This window comes from Lacerta agilis, chromosome 4 (assembly GCF_009819535.1).
Source record: "Lacerta agilis isolate rLacAgi1 chromosome 4, rLacAgi1.pri, whole genome shotgun sequence".
Lineage (NCBI taxonomy): Eukaryota > Metazoa > Chordata > Lepidosauria > Squamata > Lacertidae > Lacerta > Lacerta agilis.
This window is the reverse complement of record NC_046315.1, coordinates 71562790-71583515: the sequence shown is the minus strand read 5'-3', so window position 1 is coordinate 71583515 and position 20726 is coordinate 71562790. Positions and strand designations below refer to the sequence as shown.

General features: G+C 43.6%; 1 protein-coding gene across 1 annotated transcript; it reads left to right on the top strand.

Annotated features, from left to right (window-relative positions):
- The first annotated feature begins 1049 nt into the window (after window positions 1–1049).
- Window positions 1050–16603, top strand: CNGA3 (cyclic nucleotide gated channel subunit alpha 3). The gene is made up of 8 exons (XM_033147538.1): window positions 1050–1178; window positions 2523–2642; window positions 4744–4914; window positions 7353–7406; window positions 9611–9733; window positions 12274–12381; window positions 13494–13600; window positions 14568–16603. The coding sequence occupies exons 1-8, from the start codon at window positions 1075–1077 to the stop codon at window positions 15968–15970; spliced, it is 2190 nt and encodes a 729-aa protein (XP_033003429.1). The 5' UTR covers window positions 1050–1074; the 3' UTR covers window positions 15971–16603.
- Window positions 16604–20726: the final 4123 nt, after the last annotated feature.

The following is a 20726-nucleotide window of genomic DNA, read 5'->3' as shown; positions in this document are numbered from 1 at the left end:
TCTTTCTTTCATTTCTTGTGGCTGTTTCTCTCTTGTTACTGAGTAACGTTAATATTACATTGCTGGTTTAGAATTGCGTTTTGTGTTCTTCTGAGTTATTATTTATTTTCTTCAGAGATGTGGAACATAACATTTTAAATAAATAAAACACATTAATTTGTGCAGGTTGAAGGCTCTTGCTTCGGTCCCGTAGAAATAAATGGGACAAATTCTTCATGTGACACAAGTCTCATTGGTTCGAATAGGACCAAAGAGTGGTGGACTTATAGGGTAAAATCTTCACCGTACATTTGAGACATTCGCTCCTAGTTCTCTGCCTTCTGCCTGTTTTCTTAATCTCAGTCTTCTTGTTTGGGAGCCAGGTGCAAAAGTGGCCAGGGCTCTTGCATCTTTAACAAAGGATGAAATTCCCTCTTTTATACAACTATTAAAAGTCTAGGAGCCCTACCTTCTTTTGCACCCAGCCACCCTAATTTTTGTTGTTGCTACTATTAAATGGTTGGAAGTTATAATCCTTGCAAATCACTCAGAGATCTACCTTCTGTCCTCCTTGATGCCACCTTTATTCACTTGTGTTGAACATTCTAGGGGTAGCCAGTGTGGTGACCCCCCCAGATGTAGATTACAGATGTGGATTATACCTCCCATCATCCCTGATTGTTGACTGGGGCCGTGGTCCAGCAACACCAGGAGATGCAGTCCAACAATATCTGGAGGACACCGGGTTGTTTGCCTGTGTTCTGTGCGATAGGCCTATTGAAGAGCCAATAACTAGGTGAATGATAAAAAGAAACATGCATGGATATGTAATGGTATGATTAATGTCACTTCTAGTTTGCTGAGGCGGCTGTCCTAAATGTTAGGGAGCAAAGTCCCTTTGAACTTTGGGAATGACTTCTGAGAAAAACAATGCTATGATTTCTCTGCATAAGTTCCCCGTCTCCTTTTGGTCTTTTTATTCTGTTGATTTTTTTTTAAAAAAAGAACTTTAAAGTCTCTTCTCTGTAATGCAGGATTCACAATGCATTTTTTGTGTACTTCAGGTACGGTTGGGAGGCTGATATGTAAAGCAAAATGGCTAAAGTTGATACCTATCACTCCTGTCCTGCGATCCATAGGCTGTCTCTGAAGAGTATCAACGATGACCCTGATGATAAGCTTGAAAATGGATTTACCAGGTAAACTAGGTTCTGTATCTTTCAGCATAGCCTGACTCCCAATTAAAGCACAACCTGAAACCCAAACATTATGGGAATATGGTTTACAAGAGTCGCCAACATGGTGCCTATGGGTACAATAATGCCCTTGAGGCCATTGCCTGCTTCTCAGAAAAAGTCTGAGTCCCCTCCCCCACACACTGCCCACTTGGTCATGAGAAGATGTCTCCTGGTCTTCATTTGCTCTCTGCACACCCTACCACAGCCTCACTGTGCCTGGGCCCAGAAATGGCTACGTCAGATCATAAATACAAATGCCAGCCCACTAAATTATCTCGTCATGCACTCCTATGCAGGTCTACCCAGAAATAAGCCCCATTTAAGTCCATAGGATGCATTCTACCCCCTCTAAGTAAGTGTCGAACTGTAGCCTTAACAGTGCAATCCTAACCATGGCTGATCAGAAATATTGGATTCAATGGGACTGACTCCCAGATACCGTATTTTTCGCTCCATAGGGCGCACCGGACCATAGGGCGCACCTCATTTTTAGAGGAGGAAACAAGAAAAAAATATATATTTTTCTGGTTTTCCTCCTCTAAAAGCCCTGGGTTGTTTTTTTGAGGATCAGCTAAAAGTTTTGCAGCATTCAACAATGGAGGGCGGGGCTGAAAGGGAGCCGGGACTCTTATCTCTCTCCCCATCTCTTGCTGATCAGCTGCTGAGCGGGTCCTTTCAACACCCCCTTTTCTCTTAGTAAAATAAAAACCATGATCCTCTTTTGGCCCCTGGGCAATTTAGCTCCAGGGACCACCATTCGCTCCATAAGACGCACAGATATTTCCCCTTACTTTTTAGGAGGAAAAAAGTGTGTCTTAGGGAGCGAAAAATACGGTAAGTGGGTTTCAGGTTTGCATTCTGAGCCATATAATGGATTTCCTCCTCTACCCTCATCTCAGAATGGATTTTAGTATCTGTTGATTTTTTTTATAGCATGTGGGCTTTGATTCTGACTGGGGGTCTACAACCCCCCCCCCCGGCTCACCTATTGTTTTATGCCTTGTACGTCTAGGATGGGGGTCTGGCAGAAAATCTAATAGATGTGAAGACAATGCATCTGTCAGTAAGTTCCGTCTGGCCAAATTCTTGTGGACATCAAGCGATGCGGAACTGAGGCAGAAGATTATTAATGCGCTGCGTTTTTCATAACGTCACCCGTGACAGTAATAGCACTTGTGACTTCGGAAGGAATGCATGTTCCTCCACGGTTGTTGCCTAATTGGGAGAGCTCGAGGAATAGCAAGTGCACATCAAATGGTGTGCTAAATGTGTTGTTCTTTCGGGTTTTACTCTTTGATTCTCAAGGACCCGCTCGCTGTGTGAAGAGGGCACGTCTCCCGAACTGCACAGAGTCATTTCCATGGAGACGGGCGGCCTGCCTGAATCTCGAAGAAGCTCGTTCGCAGGCAGCGGAGCGATGGCTAGGTAAGCTACGTTTGGGAGATGGCATGGCAGTGACCTTGCAAGGGGTTAATGGGATCTTGCACTGGAAGCAAAGGGGCAGGGCGGGGCTGGCCAGTGAAAATGCCTAAGAAACAAATTTTTGTTCATACCAAGCTATTATAAAAGAAATGGATGATAAATCGATCACCACCTGAACTATTAGGATCATAGGAGCCAACTCGTAGGGGCCAATGGGTCTTAGCCCCCACCCTTAAATATTTGAGTGGGCCAGGCCACCCCAAAGTTGATGGGCATTGCCATTCAAATGGTGTGTGTGCACTGCATCCTATGACTGACTATGCTTAGCTTCCCCTCCCAATATTTTATTCAAGTTGGCACCCCTGATTAGTATTTGGGGCATGCTGCATTGGGTGATTAAGGTGGTATTCAAAGCATGTCCTTTTTAGTTCCTTGAGAGAATGTAAAATTGAGAGTGAAATCTAGGTGAAAAATTTTCTAATTTTCTATCAGAGGCCACATTTTTTATTTGGCATATCTCCCACTTCAACAGTTTTCATGGGAGGTGGTGGGGAACCCCAATCTTCTGAGAGGTCTCAAAGCCACCATGGGGCTTGCCTCAGCACCAGCTAAAATGAGGCTGTGTGGAGCAGCACTATGTCCTTGCAAAATGTTACGTTCTCTTCAATGTTTTGTTGATTGTGTGTCTGACATATGGGAAAGCATCCAGCTTTGCAAATATTGGCACAAAAATGCTGGGTCGGTTCCCTTTTATCGCCACAGGGTGTGTGTGTGTGTGTTTTTCTTTCTTTCTGCAGAATATAATTTGGACGAAAGCAAAATGTTCACTGTGCAACTTTGACAAAGAATTGTTACTTATCATGTAGGCAGTTTTAGGTTATGTGAAGGAGAGTGTTTTGTTAATGTTGTTGGAGAAAGCCATGTTAGCAAAAAATAGCTTTGTTTGCATTAGTACTGGGGAGAACACAGAGTGTGAAAGTTTTTCGTTGGCTTCCTTTGGACTTAATCCATCCTATGAATACTTCAATAGTGCAAGGTTCAGCCACACATTTACAGCATGCTAAGTATGGGGCCATGCAGGAACAGCCCTACTTTTAGCCAGAGTGGGGAGGCCACCTTGGGCAGATGTTTTGGGGTGTCATGAAATGGTAGCAAATGCTATTTATTATCTCTGTTGCCTAGGAAAAGGAGAAATCATGTAGGATTTTCTGGCTGCAGTGCCATAATAACTTGAATAGCCTGGTTAGATGTGACAAATTATACATATACCCCCCTATGCACATATTTATTGCAGTTGCTGAAATGTAAAGAGGTTTTATATTGTGGTGTAGACATCCACCTCATCAAATGGAAATACATCAAAATGGAAGGAGTGGGGTGTTGGTGCTGACCCTTAAAGCCCTAAATGGCTTCAGCCCAGTATACCTGAAGGAGTGTCTCCACTCCCATCGCTCAGCCCGGACACTGAGGTCCTCCTCTGAGGGTCTTCTGCTGGTTCCCTCACTGCAAGAAGAGAACTTACAGGGAATCAGGCAGAGAGCCTTCCCTGTTTTGGGAAGTTTTTAATGTCTGATGTTTTACTGTGTTTCAATATATGCTGCAAGCTTCACAGAGTGGCTAAGGAAACCCAGCCAGATGGGAGGGGTATAAAATAATAATAATAATAATAATAATAATAATAATAATAATAATAATAATGATAAATGGGTTCTGCATGCAGTCGTTAACAGTCATCAACAGGTTTTCCACACCCATCAGCCAATCACCCATTCCCACCACCCTTCTGAGTAATACCCCTCCCCACTCTCTCACTATATATAAGGGTCTGGTGACTTCTATTTCAGTGTATCTGAAGAAGTGTGCATGCACACGAAAGCTCATACCAAGAACAAACTTAGTTGGTCTCTAAGGTGCTACTGGAAGGATTTTTTTATTTTATTTTGTTTTGACCATGTGTTTAGTTTGTGAAAGTTTCAAACAGACCTTCAATGACACAATTACAAGGGAATGCTAATCTTAGGAAACCTTTTGAAGTATACCTGTACAGTTGTTCACTTTCCCCTGGTTGGTTCGTACTGCCTACCTGTTCCCTCCATCCTTTCAGGTTATCGTGGTTCATCTTATCACTGCGATCCTGGGCCAGGAGGAACTTACATCATGAAGACCAAAGGCCAGATTCCTTTCTTGAGCGAATCCGAGGGCCAGAGCTCAAAGACATTCCCAGTAGAGACAGCAACACCCAGCTGAACTACGATGAGGCAGATGGATTGAAAAAGTAAGAAGATACAGCTTCTGTGGGAAGATATTTGCTTGGATTGTTGTGTTTACAGAGGAAGAATGATGCTGCCTGTGGCAGAGGGATACTTCGTGCAAGTGCTTTTATCCTAGGAAAAAAGGTGTCAGTACTCAACATGCAAGGGAGGATTCTCGGATTCTACCAGAACATCGTGCCTCCTTCCATAAGCAGGGCAGAAGCTTCCTGGGCTTTGGGACGGAGGCACAAGGCACCTGACAGGATCCTGCAGCCTTCCTGCCTCTTTTCCAGAGCTGGGTGGGTTTTGGGAAGGAGGTGGGAGGGCTCTCAGACTCTACCAGAGCATTGTGCCTCCTTCCCTAAGCTGGGCAGAAGCTTCCCGGTACGAGGCTCTGATTTTTTTTTTTTTGGGGGGGGAAGCATTGCTTAGTGCAGTACTGAATACTGTATGGGGAAACTTTGGCCCTCCAAACGTTTTTAGGTTCCAACTCCCATCATCCCTGACCACTGCCCATGCTGGCTGGGGCTGATGGGAGTTGGAGTCCAGCATCCCCTGGAGGACCAGAGCTTCCTCAGCCCTGCTGTAGACAATCCCAAAAATTAATTGGAAGTCTTGCCATTACAGTAGCTTTAATGTCATTTATAAGGGCTACAAGTCTATATCAATAGTTTTCGGTGAATGTACCCATTCAGTCATACTCCTGGTCATGTAGATTTATGGCTGGATCCTTTCTATGACTCCCGCCCTAGGCTTCCAGACTGAACTTGGTTGCCCATTTTGAAATATGGAAGGTCTGCAATGCATGGCAAACAGAGATGTTTACTCAACCATCCATATTTTACACCAGGGCTGAGGAACCTGTGACCGTGCAGATGCTGCTGGCAGCAACTCCCATAATCCCTGCCCTTTGACCCTGCTGGCTGGGACTGATTGGACTTGCAGTTCACCAATATCTGGAGGACCACAGGTTCCCCAGTCCTGTTTGATGCCAAATGAAACCAAACTTCTGCAGTGAGAATAACAATGCAGATGAAATAATTTTTGACCATACACCCAAGATTCATTCATTCATTTCTTTGTTTGTTTTTTCAAAAAGCTCACACTGTTGGGCAGGAAACAATGAGTAGAAAGCGAGAAAGGAAGGGAGGGCATAGAGGCTGGGACCTGACCGTTGGTAGAATTGAGGGAGCAGAGAATGGAAGCTGCTGGGGAGAAAATGAAGACAGGACACAGCACAGGAAGCTGCGTTGTCCCAAGTCAGAATGCTGAATTGTGTGACACAGGAATGCAGAGTCTGTGACCCTCCCCATGCTATTGGCTTCCATCTCCCATCAGCCCCAGCTAGTATGGTCCATTGTGAGGAATGATGGGAGTTATAGTCCAACAGCATCTGGAAGGTCACATTCCTGGTGCAGTAGATACCAAAGAAAGTGCTCGGGGCTGTCTGTCTGTCAGGTCCCTGAGCTTGTAGAATGTCTACACCTTATTCAGTCAAGGAGATATTTCAAAACGTTTGCTCTCTGTGTTGACAATATTTAACCATTTTAAGTAGTAGCCCCTGGATGATTAAAAGAGAGCACAGAATCTTAGAATTGTAGAGTTGGAAGGGACCATGAGGGCCGTCCAGTCAAGCCCCCTGCAATGCAGGAATCTTTTGCCCAGCGTGGGGCTCGAACTCACGACACTGAGATTAAGAGTCTCATGCTCTACCAACCAAGGTGCGATACCCCAGTAGTCTGTGTTCTGTATATCTAGAACTATTCACTATTGATTACAAGGTTTCAGAGACCAATCTGGGTGTTCCTTAACTGCAGGCTTCATATGTTCACTTCAGTTTAGAATTGTGAGTCTCCACCTATCACAGGCAGGGAATCAAAAGCGTGCATCACTGATGCTACTGTGCTGCTCCTCTCTTCCACAAATGATAAGCGTTGAACCTGGGCTATCCAATAGATAACATTCCCCTTCCTTCGAAGTTCCAGATTTGCAGTGTTCCAGCCATGTCTCTGCTCTGTCGTGGTGTTTGCAGCAGCAGTAAATATGTCTGTTTTCTGCCAAGCCAGTCTTGGCAATGCTCCTGCGAGGATGACTGGAATGGCTTGAGGAACACTTAAGAGTCGCGGCCAAATGGGTGCTATAAATAGCTGGATCCTCCACTGTTGAGCATTAGGACGCCTGAGACCAGGCTAAAGTGCTTCAGGCACCAGGCATGGCCACAAACGTGTGTGAGCTGCACGTGAACATGGGTGACCGGTGCCCTGGATAGTTACGCAAAGGAGCTTAGTGCTGCGGTCAAAGTTGACCTCCTTAATCTTGTCAGAATCTGGGAAGGCCTAACAGTGCAATGAATGATGGAGGTAAGGATAGATGCACACAGTGACCAATGTATTAAATGCTGCTTTCTGCATTGCTCTTTTATTCATCCATGCATTTACTTGTTAATTTTAACTCACTGTAGTCAATGGGCTCTGGCCAGATTTAACATCAACTACTCCAACAACACCAATGAAGAGTAAGTACGTAGATGATCTGTGCCTTGCCTAGTCCCTCCCCACTGCTGCAAAACATGCTCCTCACAACTGTAGATCAATTGTCCTCCCACCCCCCTCTTTTTAAACCCTTATTTCAGCTGCCATGCTTTTGTGCAAAATCTCTTCCTTGTAGATGATAACCTATCCCTTTCCTTCTGGTTAGTGATGCTGCTAGTTGGGAATTTCCACACAATAGTATTTTTTGGGGAGGGGGGAACCCCATGCCCTTGTATTTATAGTCTTACTTTGAATCGTAGTCTTCTGGCTGATTTTGCGGAGCTTTTCCCATGTAAATTTATAGATAAAATCTATCAGTTCTTTTAAGTGGGCTGTGTTTTGACATAACACTGGACTCACACCACATGTAAGCAAACTGGCTGATGTGTGAGCTGTGCATTTGGTGTCACTGAGAGCCAGTGTGGTGTAGTGGTTAAGAGCGGTAGACTCGTAATCTGGGGAACCAGATTTGCATCTCTGCTCCTCCACATGCAGCTGCTGGGTGACCTTGGGCTAGTAATACTTCTCTGAAGTCTCTCAGCCCCACTCACCTCACAGAGTGTTTGTTGTGGGGGAGGAGGGGAAAGGAGAATGTTTGCCACTTTCAGACTCCTTTGGGTAGTGATAAAGCGGGATATCAAATCCAAACTCTTCTTCTTCAAACTCTTCTTCACACTCCTCATTTCACTCATTTCTTAGTTGTGTGGGAAAACAAGCCACTTGGCTTGGTATTACAGCCAAACCTGGGCTCGTAGTTTGCTTCTCTCCAAACAAACCATGATCTGGAACCAAGGAGAAGCAAACCATCAGTATTGGTTTGGATGTAATGGATGGCAAGTCAGCTGCTCTGTAGTTTGTTTCACCAGTGCACAACTTAGAGGAGGAACAAACAAAGCGCAAGAGACAAGCCAGAAACACATCAAGGACAAACCATAGTTTATTTATGGCTTATCGCTCAAGCATTGTTTGAAACGAACAATAGCCTTGGTTTGGACAACATGACAAGCAATCCTGTGTCTTGGTTGAGCTGCGTGGGGCAGACAATGAACCCATCTGGCGGTGGGAAGGTACTTCCACGGGTAAGCCTGGTTTAAAACAAACTGCAGCTTATTGTGATGTTTGTGCCAGGCCTAAGCCTCTCTTTCACCATCACTCTCCTGTTTAATATTGTGGCTTTCAGTTTGAGTAATCCAGGATGCTTTAAGGCAGACTGGATTTTCCTGGTATTTCTCCTCAATCACATACAAAATAGTCTTGTAAAAGGTTAAAAATAACGTTTACTCGCTCAGAATGTGTGTTGCAGAATAACAGGTGGTTTATCAGTTACAAAGTCCAGCTTAAAAGGGAGTCTGAGCATGGAGCTCGGGTTTAGCAGATGTCACAGAAGAGAGGAAGAGAATGTGCCCAGGCAGGGAGGAGAATATATCGCTACACCTTCCCCCTGTCAGGGCACAGCAAATGGGTCTCTCACGGAGTCCTCTCTAGCAAACTTACAGGAAGACTCTGTGAGCTTCAGCTCCTATCATGTGCCTATCTAGCGAAACATGAAATGTTGGTTTGACTGCATGTTAAATATCCCACATATGGCTTCATAATTGTCAGAGAAGTACCTGTAGATTGGGCAGGGAACAATCTTCAGGCACTATTCATTTCAGCTGGGCAGGCATTCTTGGTTTAATGATAGGAGTCTTACAGCCGCTCTGAAGAAAGAAACAGCAGCACGTACTATCTAGGACAGGTAATGGTGCAGAGGGACAACTTGACACAAACTCTCTATAGAGATTTCTTATACTTCATCAGACTTTATTTCCCCACCCCACCCCAAAGAACATTGTCAGAATGATTCCTTAGCACACTAGGCCAAATAGATAAATTCTGGGCTGTTGTGTGAAAGATTTATTGCTGGCAAATGTATAAAGTGTGTACTAAGCTCTTTTCAAAATCAGCCACATTTTCTGTGTGTGTGTGTGTGTGTGTGTGTGTGTGTGTGTGTGGTGTTGCATTCCTGATATTCACCAGCTATTGTGATGTGCACAATATTTTGTATTAAACCATTCAAGTAGCCATTTGGGTAAACTTTAGTCTGGCCTCCTCTAGTCTTCCTGAATCTGCTCCCTGCTTGCTAGCTCTCCAGCTGCTGATGAGCCAACCATGTTTTTCTAAGTTCATTGCACACTGTGTTATGCAGAAAGAAGGAAGAAAAGAAAGATGTTAAGGAGGAGAAAAAGGAGGAAAAGAAAGAGGAGAAAAAGGAGGAAAAGAAAGAGGAGAAAAAGGATGACAAAAAAGATGATAAAAAGAAGGAAGAAGAGTAAGTATTAGGAGGACTGTATCTTTACAACACACTTCCTGCTCTGTACAGAATTGAATGGTATAATCAACTAACTGCTCCTGAGTCGTTTAGCTCTTGAGTGATTGTCGTGTGAAAACCTACAATCGGCTTTGGCTCTGGAATATTCAAACGGCCCATTCTAGAATGCTGCAGCCACTCAGGGAACCTTCCGCAACTTACGAAGAATTAGGGCCACCTCTCCCAGAACATATTGCACAAACATGGGATAACTCTGGCACCTATGCAGAAACATCGCAGCCATCATTTGGTGCCGAGAGCTCCTTTTACAGGTGACAGCAGCATGGTGTGAGCTGGTCCCCTGTGCATTTTCCTCACCATGTTGCTTTCCTGAATAAAGGCTTGCAGCTCTGAGTGTTAGTGCAGAACTCCTGTGACTGACTCCGTCCACATGGCCACACACCTTTTAAAACAGAAAATAACAGCACTGGCCTCCGAAGTGTAAACTTATAAAGGATATGCAAACCAGGCTTGGCAAAGCCTGTGTTTTCTGGTTGTCCCCTTAGAGCATTTTAAGAAAGTGTTGACCCCACTTTCCATCCTCTCCCCACTTGCTGGTTCCTTGGCACATTGGCCAGTTAGGGCAGCAAAACAAGCTGTGTGGATGAGAGAGGAATGTATTGCAGCAGTCTTTGGTAGGCTGCCGCACTCCAAATGAATTGGACTACAACTCCCATCCTCCCCAGCCGGGTGGGTACCAGGTTGGCAAAGGCTGTACTACAGGAAGGAAGCTCCTGCTAACCCCACCCTTTGAATTTCTTGCACACAACTGGCCACAGTGGCCGGAGGATTTGGCACACCATGCCACTGATGTGCCAGCATGGAAAAAACCAGGCTGATAGCTGAGGCTTCCAATACTAAGGTCATGTGTACTGTTAGCATGAACAGATTGGGCGCCATTCATATAGCCACTAAACCTAAAGGCTGTGCATGCATTCTTGGAGATAAATGAATCCCACTGACTTCAACAAGACTTCCTTGGAAGGAAGCGTGCCTAGCATGGCAGCCTTGCAGTTCAATCCTACGCAGGTTTACTCAGACATGGCCATGGGATTTGCGCTTCGGGTCACTACCTAAGCTTGTGCCCACTGATGAGGATCAACTTCCTTGCAACACCATGCCAAGGAAGGCTTGAAAGAAATAGAATGCTCAAAAGGCAAAGTAGATAATTGATTCCAAGAAGTGTGTTGCAAAGATGCATCTCAACTACGTTACTGCTGGGGAAAAACAACGAAGCAACAATAGTGGTAACTGTGTACTTTGCGTGCTGTAAACCTGTAGTAATAGTACCTGCTGCCGTACTGTAATAGTAGTGATTGTGCAGGTAGTGAAAGCTGGTTAAAAACAAGATGTCTAGCTTTTGCCCTGTTCTGCATTTACTGGCAAGGTTGTAAATGTAATACTGATGGTTTGGTGAGCAAAGTCTTTCACATCTGTATGGGCCATCTGTTCGATACCCTGTTCAGTTCAAGCCTCAAGATGCTGTGAATGAAGCATCCTCAATTTAAGCACAGGATGAGACCACTTTAGCCGATGACAAGCACCGACTGATGGTAGGATCAGTTATACATCTGAGAATTCCCAGGCATGTCCTCTTTTGGGGGGGTCCTACATGACCACCCAGGGAGAAATTTTACATTTTAAAGCAAATGTCCTGGATTTGGGGCTTAAATAAGACTAATAATAAATTGTGCATGGGCGGTTCTGGGTCTGGGTCTGGGTCTGGTTCTGGTTCTGGCTCTGGCTCTGGCTCTGGCGGGGTTGGCCTGGGATCTGGCATGGGCGACTCAGGCTCGGTGGCTGAGCTATCGGGTGATTACCCTGAAACAAACTCAACAACTGTTTGTGTCCGGATTTTGTACCTCTTGAAATATGGCGACCCTAAGATAAACTTGCGGATTCCAATTTATAAATGTATATGTGGGTGCCATGTTGGGCCATACCAGATGGGCCAATGCTGGCTATAGTGCATGGGTAGGCAAACTAAGGCCTGGGGCCCGGATCCGGCCCAATCGCCTTCTCAATCCGGCCCACCGATGGTCCGGGAATCAGCGTGTTTTTACATGAGTAGAATGTGTCCTTTTATTTAAAATGCAACTCTGAGTTATTTGTGGGGCATAGAAATTTGTTCTCCCCCTCCCCCCCAAAAAAATACTCTGGCCCCCCCACAAGGTCTGAGAGAAAGTGGACTGGCCCCCTGCTGAAAAGGTTTGCTGACCCCTGCTATAGTGTATTCCTATACAAATTGCAGCCTCCAGCGTACTGGAAGCGGGCTCTCTCTGGGACACGAGAAACGCCTGTGATCAATGGAATTTCATGTGCTCACATCTGCATGTTCTTATTGCAATTATTTTATTTATTAAATTATATACCACCACCCCCCCCATCGCAATATCTCAGGGCGGTTCCCAGATAAAATACAAGTTAGAACAACAACAACAAGTAAAGCATTACAACAAAAAACAACAAAACAATAACCCCCCTTTCCCCCTTCTTTTCAGGAAGAAGAAAGATGTCTTTGTGATGGACCCTTCAAGCGATCTGTACTATAGGTGGTTGACAATCATTGCAACACCCGTATTCTATAACTGGTGTTTGATAGTGTGTAGGTGAGGATTATTCGTTGGTGGGTACTTCTGTTGTCGTTGCCTGTTTTGGCCCTTTGTCTTTACACCTAAAAAAACAACAACGCAGCAAATATTTGTATCTGAATGCAACATTGGTTGATTTCCCTTTTCCTACTCTTGTCCTGGTGTTTGGTTCCCCCCCCCCACATTATCATTTTTAAAGTGCTTATTTATTTATTTATTTATTTATTGGCGTTCTTCTGAGACAGTTGTGCAGATCGAAATGGTAGCAGTTTTCAAATCTGCTGACTATATATGAAATCATATGCCTACCTAGCTTGCTTTGAATGTCACTGTAGCTCATTTCTGCCTCGTTTCCTCTCAGTTTAATGCAAGATGCTACAACCTTGTTTTGCTTAATATAACCTTTCAGGCTAATTTAAAATATATTCATGTTTTATTAATATTTCTCTCTCTTTTTTTGCGTGCCATTCACTTTCAACTTGCTCTGAAATCTGGAATGCCGGCCTAGATCTATCTCTTGCTCATTAGAACCAGCTATCTGCCTGTCTATCAGCAAATCTATTCAAGTGGTTTCTATTAGCCCTACAATTCTATGCTTTCATCTATACGCAGCTCTTTCTGAAGCAGGAACTACCACCCTCCCCTCCCCACCCCACCCTCAATCTCTTGCCACTTGTAACAACCTGTCACCGCCATCTGGTGGGCTGAGTAGACCTGCAGTTCGCAGATCGTGAATTATATTTTGAATAGGCTGCGACCCCTTGCATAGTTTTTCTTGGATTATTTGCTCAGTGCAGTTCCACTAAATTGATTTCTGCTCTCCACTTTCCTTACCAGTATCAGGAAGATAAACACAGGGAGAATTACAACCTCGGAATATATATGGGAGATGAAAGCAGGCGATGTTTTAACGTAAAGTTGAACGTGTGGTTTCCTCTCCCCCAGTGCAACCTGCCTTCAGCTGGTTGTTAGCTCTAAGCTTAGGGAAGCTTTTAATATCTGATGAGTTATTGTATTTTAATATTGTGTTGGAAGCCGCCCAGAGTGGCTGGGGGGGGTATAAATAATAAATTATTATTATTATTATAAATTATTATAAGCAAATCTTCCATTCCTTTCTGTTTTTTTAGAGCCTGTTTCGATGAGCTTCAACTGGAAAACATTACACTTTGGCTGATCTTGGACTATTCCTCTGATGTCATCTACATCCTGGACACATTAGTCAGGTTCAGAACAGGTGAGTTGTTTGAGCAGTTTCCAACCACTGAATCACACTATGAATAGCAGCATATTCCATGCCTCTGTCTGTCTGTGTGAATCTGGACTCAGTTAAATTAGGGGGGTGGGATTCATGTTGGCTTCGCCTCAGTTATGTTCCCAGTTCTGCTTGTTGTTTATTTTTGTCATTTTGGGCAAATCAAGAACCGTTGCTTTGCTTTTACTGCCAAAATGAAGCCTATGTGTGAGCAGAAAGGACTTCAGCATCCTGCTGCAGCCCCCCACCCCACCCTGTGCACTCTCAAAACCTGCTCTGTATGGCTGAGGGACCCTTCAGATTTTAGGGGTGCAAAGGAAGGCAGTGGGTAGGAGAGAAAGGTGAAGTTCTGTTGGGTGAGCAGAAATCTGCTCATGCAATGTTGGATTCTGCCCGCTGATGTTAAGATGAGCACTATATAAGATGCGTAATGTCATGTCTTACCATTTTTGTGTTTCCCACCCTGGGCTCTTTGGGGAAGAAGAGCAGGATAGAAATTTAATAAATGAATTGAGTGTGGCAATGCCTGGTCGTACCTCAGAAGTTGAACAGAATCCATTCCGGAAGTCTGTTCGACTTCCGAAACGTTTGACTTCCAAAGTGCGGCTTCTGATTGGCTGCAGGAAGTTCCTGCAGCCAATCGGAAGCCACGAAGCCCTGTCAGACGTTTGGCTTCCAAAAGAACATTTGAAAACCGGAACATTCACTTCCGGTTTTCGGTTGTTCAGGAGCCGGAACATTCGACTCCCAAGGCGTTCAGGAGCCGAGGTACAACTGTATTTTATTTATTTCTATAAATATTGATGGCAAAACAATATTTTGCTATAGATGGTCACAAAACAGTTAAAATATTGAAAATAAATATATTTGAAAACCCATGAGCAGCTTTCCGGGGTTGACAGTTCTGCTTAAGCAATCTCTTGCCTTCTCTGTTCTTTTGCTTTTTCAGGTTTCCTGGAACAAGGACTACTGGTTCGCGATGAAAAAAAATTAAGACTGAATTATCAATCCACACTGCAGTTCAAGCTGGACTTGCTCTCTCTTGTCCCAACAGACCTGGGCTATTTAAAATTTGGGATTAACTATCCTGAGCTGCGCTTTAATCGGCTGCTGAGAATTGCTAGGCTGTTTGAGTTTTTTGACCGTACAGAAACGAGAACAAACTACCCAAACATGTTTCGAATTGGGAACCTTGTCTTGTACATTCTTATCATTATCCACTGGAATGCATGCATATTTTTTGCTATTTCCAAGCAGATTGGATTTGGAACAGACACCTGGGTCTATCCCAATATATCCCATCCGGAACATGGACGTCTGTCCAGGAAATACATTTACAGTTTATATTGGTCAACATTGACATTGACAACCATTGGCGAGACTCCACCTCCTGTGAAAGATGGAGAGTATCTATTTGTGGTCATGGACTTCCTGGTTGGTGTGCTCATCTTTGCTACCATTGTCGGTAACGTAGGCTCTATGATCTCTAACATGAATGCCTCTAGGGCAGAGTTCCAGGCAAAGGTTGATTCTATCAAACAGTACTTGCAGTTCCGAAAAGTCACCAAAGACTTGGAAAACAGGGTTATTAAATGGTTTGATTACCTGTGGACCAATAAGAAAACGGTGGAAGAGAAAGAAGTTCTGAAGTACCTCCCTGATAAACTGAAGGCTGAAATTGCCATCAATGTCCACTTAGACACGCTAAGGAAGGTCCGCATCTTCCAAGACTGTGAAGCTGGACTCCTTATTGAGCTGGTGTTGAAGCTAAGACCCACTGTCTTCAGCCCTGGAGATTATATCTGCAAGAAAGGGGATATCGGAAGGGACATGTATATTATTAAAGAAGGGAAGCTGGCTGTCGTGGCTGATGATGGTGTGACCCAGTTTGTGGTCCTAAGTGATGGCAGCTACTTTGGAGAAATCAGCATCTTAAATATCAAAGGCAGCAAATCTGGCAACAGGAGGACAGCCAACATCAGGAGCATAGGCTATTCTGACCTGTTCTGCTTATCTAAAGATGACCTCATGGAAGCTCTTACTGAGTACCCGGACGCCAAAAAGGCACTAGAAGAAAAAGGACGGCAGATTTTGATGAAAGACAATTTGATTGATGAGGAAGCAGCTAAAGCAGGAGCAGATCCCAAAGACCTGGAGGAGAAAATAGAAAAGCTGGAAGCTGCCCTAGACATTCTCCAGACCAGGTTCGCTAGACTCCACGGAGAGTACATTGCGTCTCAAGCCAAAGTCAAGCAGAGACTTGTAAAAGTGGAGACAAAAGTGAAGAAATATGGAAGTGGTACACTGTCAGGCGATGAGGGTGAAAAACCAGAGGAAGAGAAAAAGAATTAAGTGGACACTTTGATCATTTTCATTCAGCTCAGAATATTGCATCAGAGAAGAGATATGCACATGAAAATATGTAAACAAGGCTATTTTTATATGGACCCAAATCAATGGCATTTGTAGCATTTTTAACTGAAGCAATTGTCATGTAAATAGGAAATTCTTATGTTTTATGATATTTTTAGAAACAGTTCTTCACTTCCTTTTCGTTGTTGTTCATTTTGTATTGGTTACGGGTTTCTTATGAGTCACAGTCAGACCTCCTTGATGGTAGAGTGTGTGCAGGTCTGACTGCATTTGTGATTGACACCTTTCACTATGTATTTGGTGCCAAGGAGGTCTTCTGTAAACTAATAAGTTAGTGGACTGATCAAACAGATGCATACATATAAATAAGAATGCTACTTGCACCATTTCTGCTTTGAAATCATAGTAGCCTCCTGGTGAATATAATTTATCCACTTTCACATAAATTTATTCTACTCATTTTGAAGATACTAGACACCATAGAGAACCATCTATATAGTACTTGCTGAATGTGGCATGTGTGAATGAGCTACTTGTATACTTATTTGTCACAAATCTCCATACAGTTCTACCTACGATATTATTTGGTTGTTGGAAGGGCCTGACGGAGTTCTAATTTCTCTCCCTCAGAGAATTACCGACAGGCAAAATTGGAGCAGTAAGTAGGGTTGCTGTGGAAATGCCTTCCGGACTTTTGTTCAGACGTATAATATTCATTCCAGAACTGAGCTGAAAATAAACCAGTTTCTCAGTTTTGCAGCAGAAACTGGTTGTGTACAGTGCTGATTGGCTAGTGCCTGTAACATCATGAATCCATAATCCCCCCCTTCCCCCTGTGATTGTTTTTTGTTTGGTTTAAAAAGGCAGTGGATGAAATTTTAATTGCACAAAGTGACCCTTTGAATAACAAGGCAGATAGGTAGCCTTGAAGCATGGGGAAAAGGGCCAAGACTGCACCACCAACGACCACCACTTTCTGGGAATGTATAGAAATGAGGACAACCATGCTGCATTATTATGATGCTCATCCCATATTCCTGGTACTCTTTCTCTGTTCATTGCCCCTAAATTTACTATTCACTTTGGTTTTTAACAAAGTGCAGGGTTGTTGTTGTTGTTTTTTTTTTTTTAGCTTTTCTGCACTGCTGACAGTCCTCTGTAGTTTCCTTGTCGTTTTTCTACTGTGCAACAGAAGTCAGCAAGTCATACAATATTTGCAAGCCTTTACTGACAGGCAGCACTATAGAAGACAAGTCAGCCATGTGAAATAAGCTTCCCCACATTCTTCTCTCTCTCTCTCTCTCTCTCTTCTCCATATTGATGCCATTCCTCACATCCCTTTCTATGCTAATGCATAACACTGAAGCTGTTAAGCAGAGGAATGGTGATTTCCTCTCGTCTTGCCCTATTGCAGGGGTCAGCAACCTACTTCAGCCATGAGATCGGTTCACCATCCCTCAGACCATGTGGTGGGCCGGACTATATTTTGGAAAAAAAAAATGAACAAATTCCTATGCCACACAAATAACCCAGAGATGCATTTTAAATAAAAGGACACGTTCTACCAATGTAAAAACATGCTGATTCCCGGACCGTCTGTGGGCGATTGGGCCGCATCCGGCCCATGGGCCTTAGTTTGCCTACCCCTGCCCTATTGGCTGTCAATTTCACAGCCATTGCATAAAAGTATGTTCATTTTCTTCAGGGATGTCCTTTTACTACTTCTAGGGGAAAGTTTTGTTTCTGGTAACCTGTAAACAGGCTGTGAACTGTAAAAAAGAAAAGAAAGAAAGCTAGAATGTGATGTAATTTATAAATTCACTTCTCATAATTAAAAGTGCAGCATGCATATTTAGTCAGAAGTATGTTCCAGTGGGTGATATTCAACTAAGTTTTCCTCAGAGTAGACCGATTGGAAATAATGCAGCTATCTTATTTTCATTAATTTCAATGGCTCTACTCTGAATATATTTTTTTGGCTTGATACTGCCCCCCCCCCCGTGAGTTGGATTCAATCTAAGTTAGTTGCATATAGTGCTATTTTTCTAGAAAAAGAGCTGCCGGAACTCACCATGAATACCGCCCTTGTTCTCTTATACAGTGGTGTATCCTCGGGTTACAGACGTTTCATGTTACAGACTCCACTAACCCGGAAATAGTACCTCGGGTTAAGAACTTTGCTTCAGGATGAGAACAGAAATCGCGCAGCAGCAGCGGGAGGCCCCATTAGCTAAAGTGGTACCTCAGGTTAAGAACAGATTCAGGTTAAAAACGGACCTCCAGAACGAATTAAGTTCTTAACCTGAGGTACTGCACCCACCTGAGAAGGGCAGAACTGAGTTCTAGTGAGCGCTGGCTGGAAAAAAAAAACCTGGTTGCACAAAGGTCCCATTGAACTCAATGTGAAAACTTAAACATGACGAACTTAATTTATTCAGTGTGACCCAATTGCAATGAACCCAGGGCTAGAACCCAACTCTCAGTGTCTAACATGGCGTCCTCCTTAAGACAGCTGTTTAGAACTGCAGCCTGAGTTTGTTTGATGGTCTGAGATGCAGCAAATGCAACTGCTAGAATTGTACCTCAAAGTTATGCATGGTACTGCCTCATGACATCAATGCGGAAAACATCAGAAGGAATGCTGGGTTGCTTTGATGATGCTCCCTTGGCAGCCTCAAAGCGCTACTGAGGTGAAACACAACGCAATCACGAGGAGTTGAGGTGACTTAAGGCAAAGGAATCACTCACTTTAGTTGCCCACCTATGACAGAGGCAAGGAATCTGTGTCCTGCCAGGTGTTGTTGGACATTAGCCCCAGTCAGAATAACCAGTAGTCAGGGATGATGGAAGCTGCAGGCCAACAACGTCTGAAATGTGGGAATTATACTTTACAGTGTTGTGCAGAAGTTGCCCTGGGGTCGTTTGTCCCTTTTTAATCGTTCTCTTTCTCCCTCCTAGGAAAAAAACAAAACCCTATGCAACACACTTTGTTTTAAAGTTTAAAAACAACATTTGGCTTTTGCTTTCTGTATTTACTCCTGTCAGACTGAAATGTACAAGAGAGGCAGGTAATACTTATGTTACTGAAACCTATTTACATGAATAATTGTGTCTGAGACTGATTAATATTTACAGGCCAACCCCATAATGCAACATACGTGCTGCTCATTTAAAACTCATGCAACCAGTGGATAACTGAACTAACGGGGGTGGGGGGTGGGGTGGCCTCAGGCATAAGACACCACAAGATTCTATGCTACACCGTTCACCCTTTGCATAGTATCTTGGGTGCACCGTTCCCACATGAAATGCATCAGGTTGGGGGAAGCCAGTCTATCTAGTCAAGCATTCTGTGACCAGCAGTGACGGGCCGGTGACTTCATTAAACATATTTAGGAACATTAAGAAGCTGCCTCGGGTTATTGGCCCACTTCACTCAGTACGTCTACACTGACCGCCAATGGCTCCTCATGCCAAACCCAACCTTGAGATGATGAGAACTGAACCTGGGACCATGCGAAACAGATGCTGTGCACTGAGTTTGCAGCCCTTCCCCTTGGCTCCCAGTTTAGAAAGTAAGATGGCAAACACTCACTTACATTATTGTTCATAAGGATTACACAATTGGCTGATGCATGATGTGAGGTGCTTTGAACACCTGAAGGCACCATACATTGTTAAGTACTGTGTAATCCATGGGAAAGTTTCTTATATTCAGATTTTTAAAAAGATAGTGTGTTTCACTTCATATTATCTTGATATGTCTTTCCCATGCAGAAATTGCAAATTCAATCTCAAGTGAGGTGGAAAATCTGGTCAGTTCATGACTGTGCATATTAAAACACAGATTTAAAATGTGTTTAGCACAAAGCACATACTGTCCTGTGGGACACTTAAATATTAAAAAAAAAACAAAAACAAATCACAGAGCCTTGGGTAGAAGGAAAAGACTGTTAGCTATATATAGTTATTTCTGAATACAGTAGTAACAGTGAATTCTAGCTTTATCCTTATCATGAGACTTTATTACAGCAACCATTTGCAACATTACTTAACAGGGAAGGGATGCAGACTGGCAGAATGACTGTGTACTAACTTTTGACTTGTGATGATTGTAAATTGTGTGAACCACTTAGAGATTTTGTTACATTAGATTCGGTGGTATATAAGTTATTAAAATGCATAAAATGTACGACTCATCCAAGTAGCCGACAACTAAATTCACACCATGATTCTTAAGATGCTACCCAACCAAGGCATACTCAGAAAGGATCTGCTGATTTCAGCTGGTCTACTCCGAGTAGGACTTAATGCTGGCTGTCACCCTTGTCATTTAGTGTATGTATGCTTGCATTTGCTGACAGTGCTGCATAGATGTTGTAGAAATTTTGAATTTAAACATGTCTATGATCCAGAGGTAGTCAATACAGGGCAACCATGGAGGGGACTTGAAATAACACCTGTGTGATGACTCCCCTGTCCTGACTTTGCAGTTGTGTAAAATCGTATAACCACCTTTTTTTATTTGCGATGCCTAGTGTGGCAGATTCCCCACAGTGAAACTGAGACATGCAGTACAATCCTATACATGTGTCCACTGAGTTCTGTGGGGTTTACTCCCAGGTGAGTGACAGTAGTATTGCAGTCACAGTATATGGTGATTTAAGTGTGAAACCTCTCCGTATGTTACAGCCACTGTGTGGAACACTTAATAATATATGGGCAAAGTCACTGG

Excerpts from the sequence above, each read along its gene's own strand:
- CNGA3 (XM_033147538.1), top strand. The coding sequence starts at position 1,075 with ATGGCTAAAGTTGATACCTATCACTCCTGTCCTGCGATCCATAGGCTG. Across the intron at positions 4,915-7,352 it reads GAGGCAGATGGATTGAAAAA|TCAATGGGCTCTGGCCAGAT; the intron begins GTAAGAAGATAC and ends AACTCACTGTAG. Across the intron at positions 9,734-12,273 it reads GATAAAAAGAAGGAAGAAGA|GAAGAAGAAAGATGTCTTTG; the intron begins GTAAGTATTAGG and ends CCTTCTTTTCAG.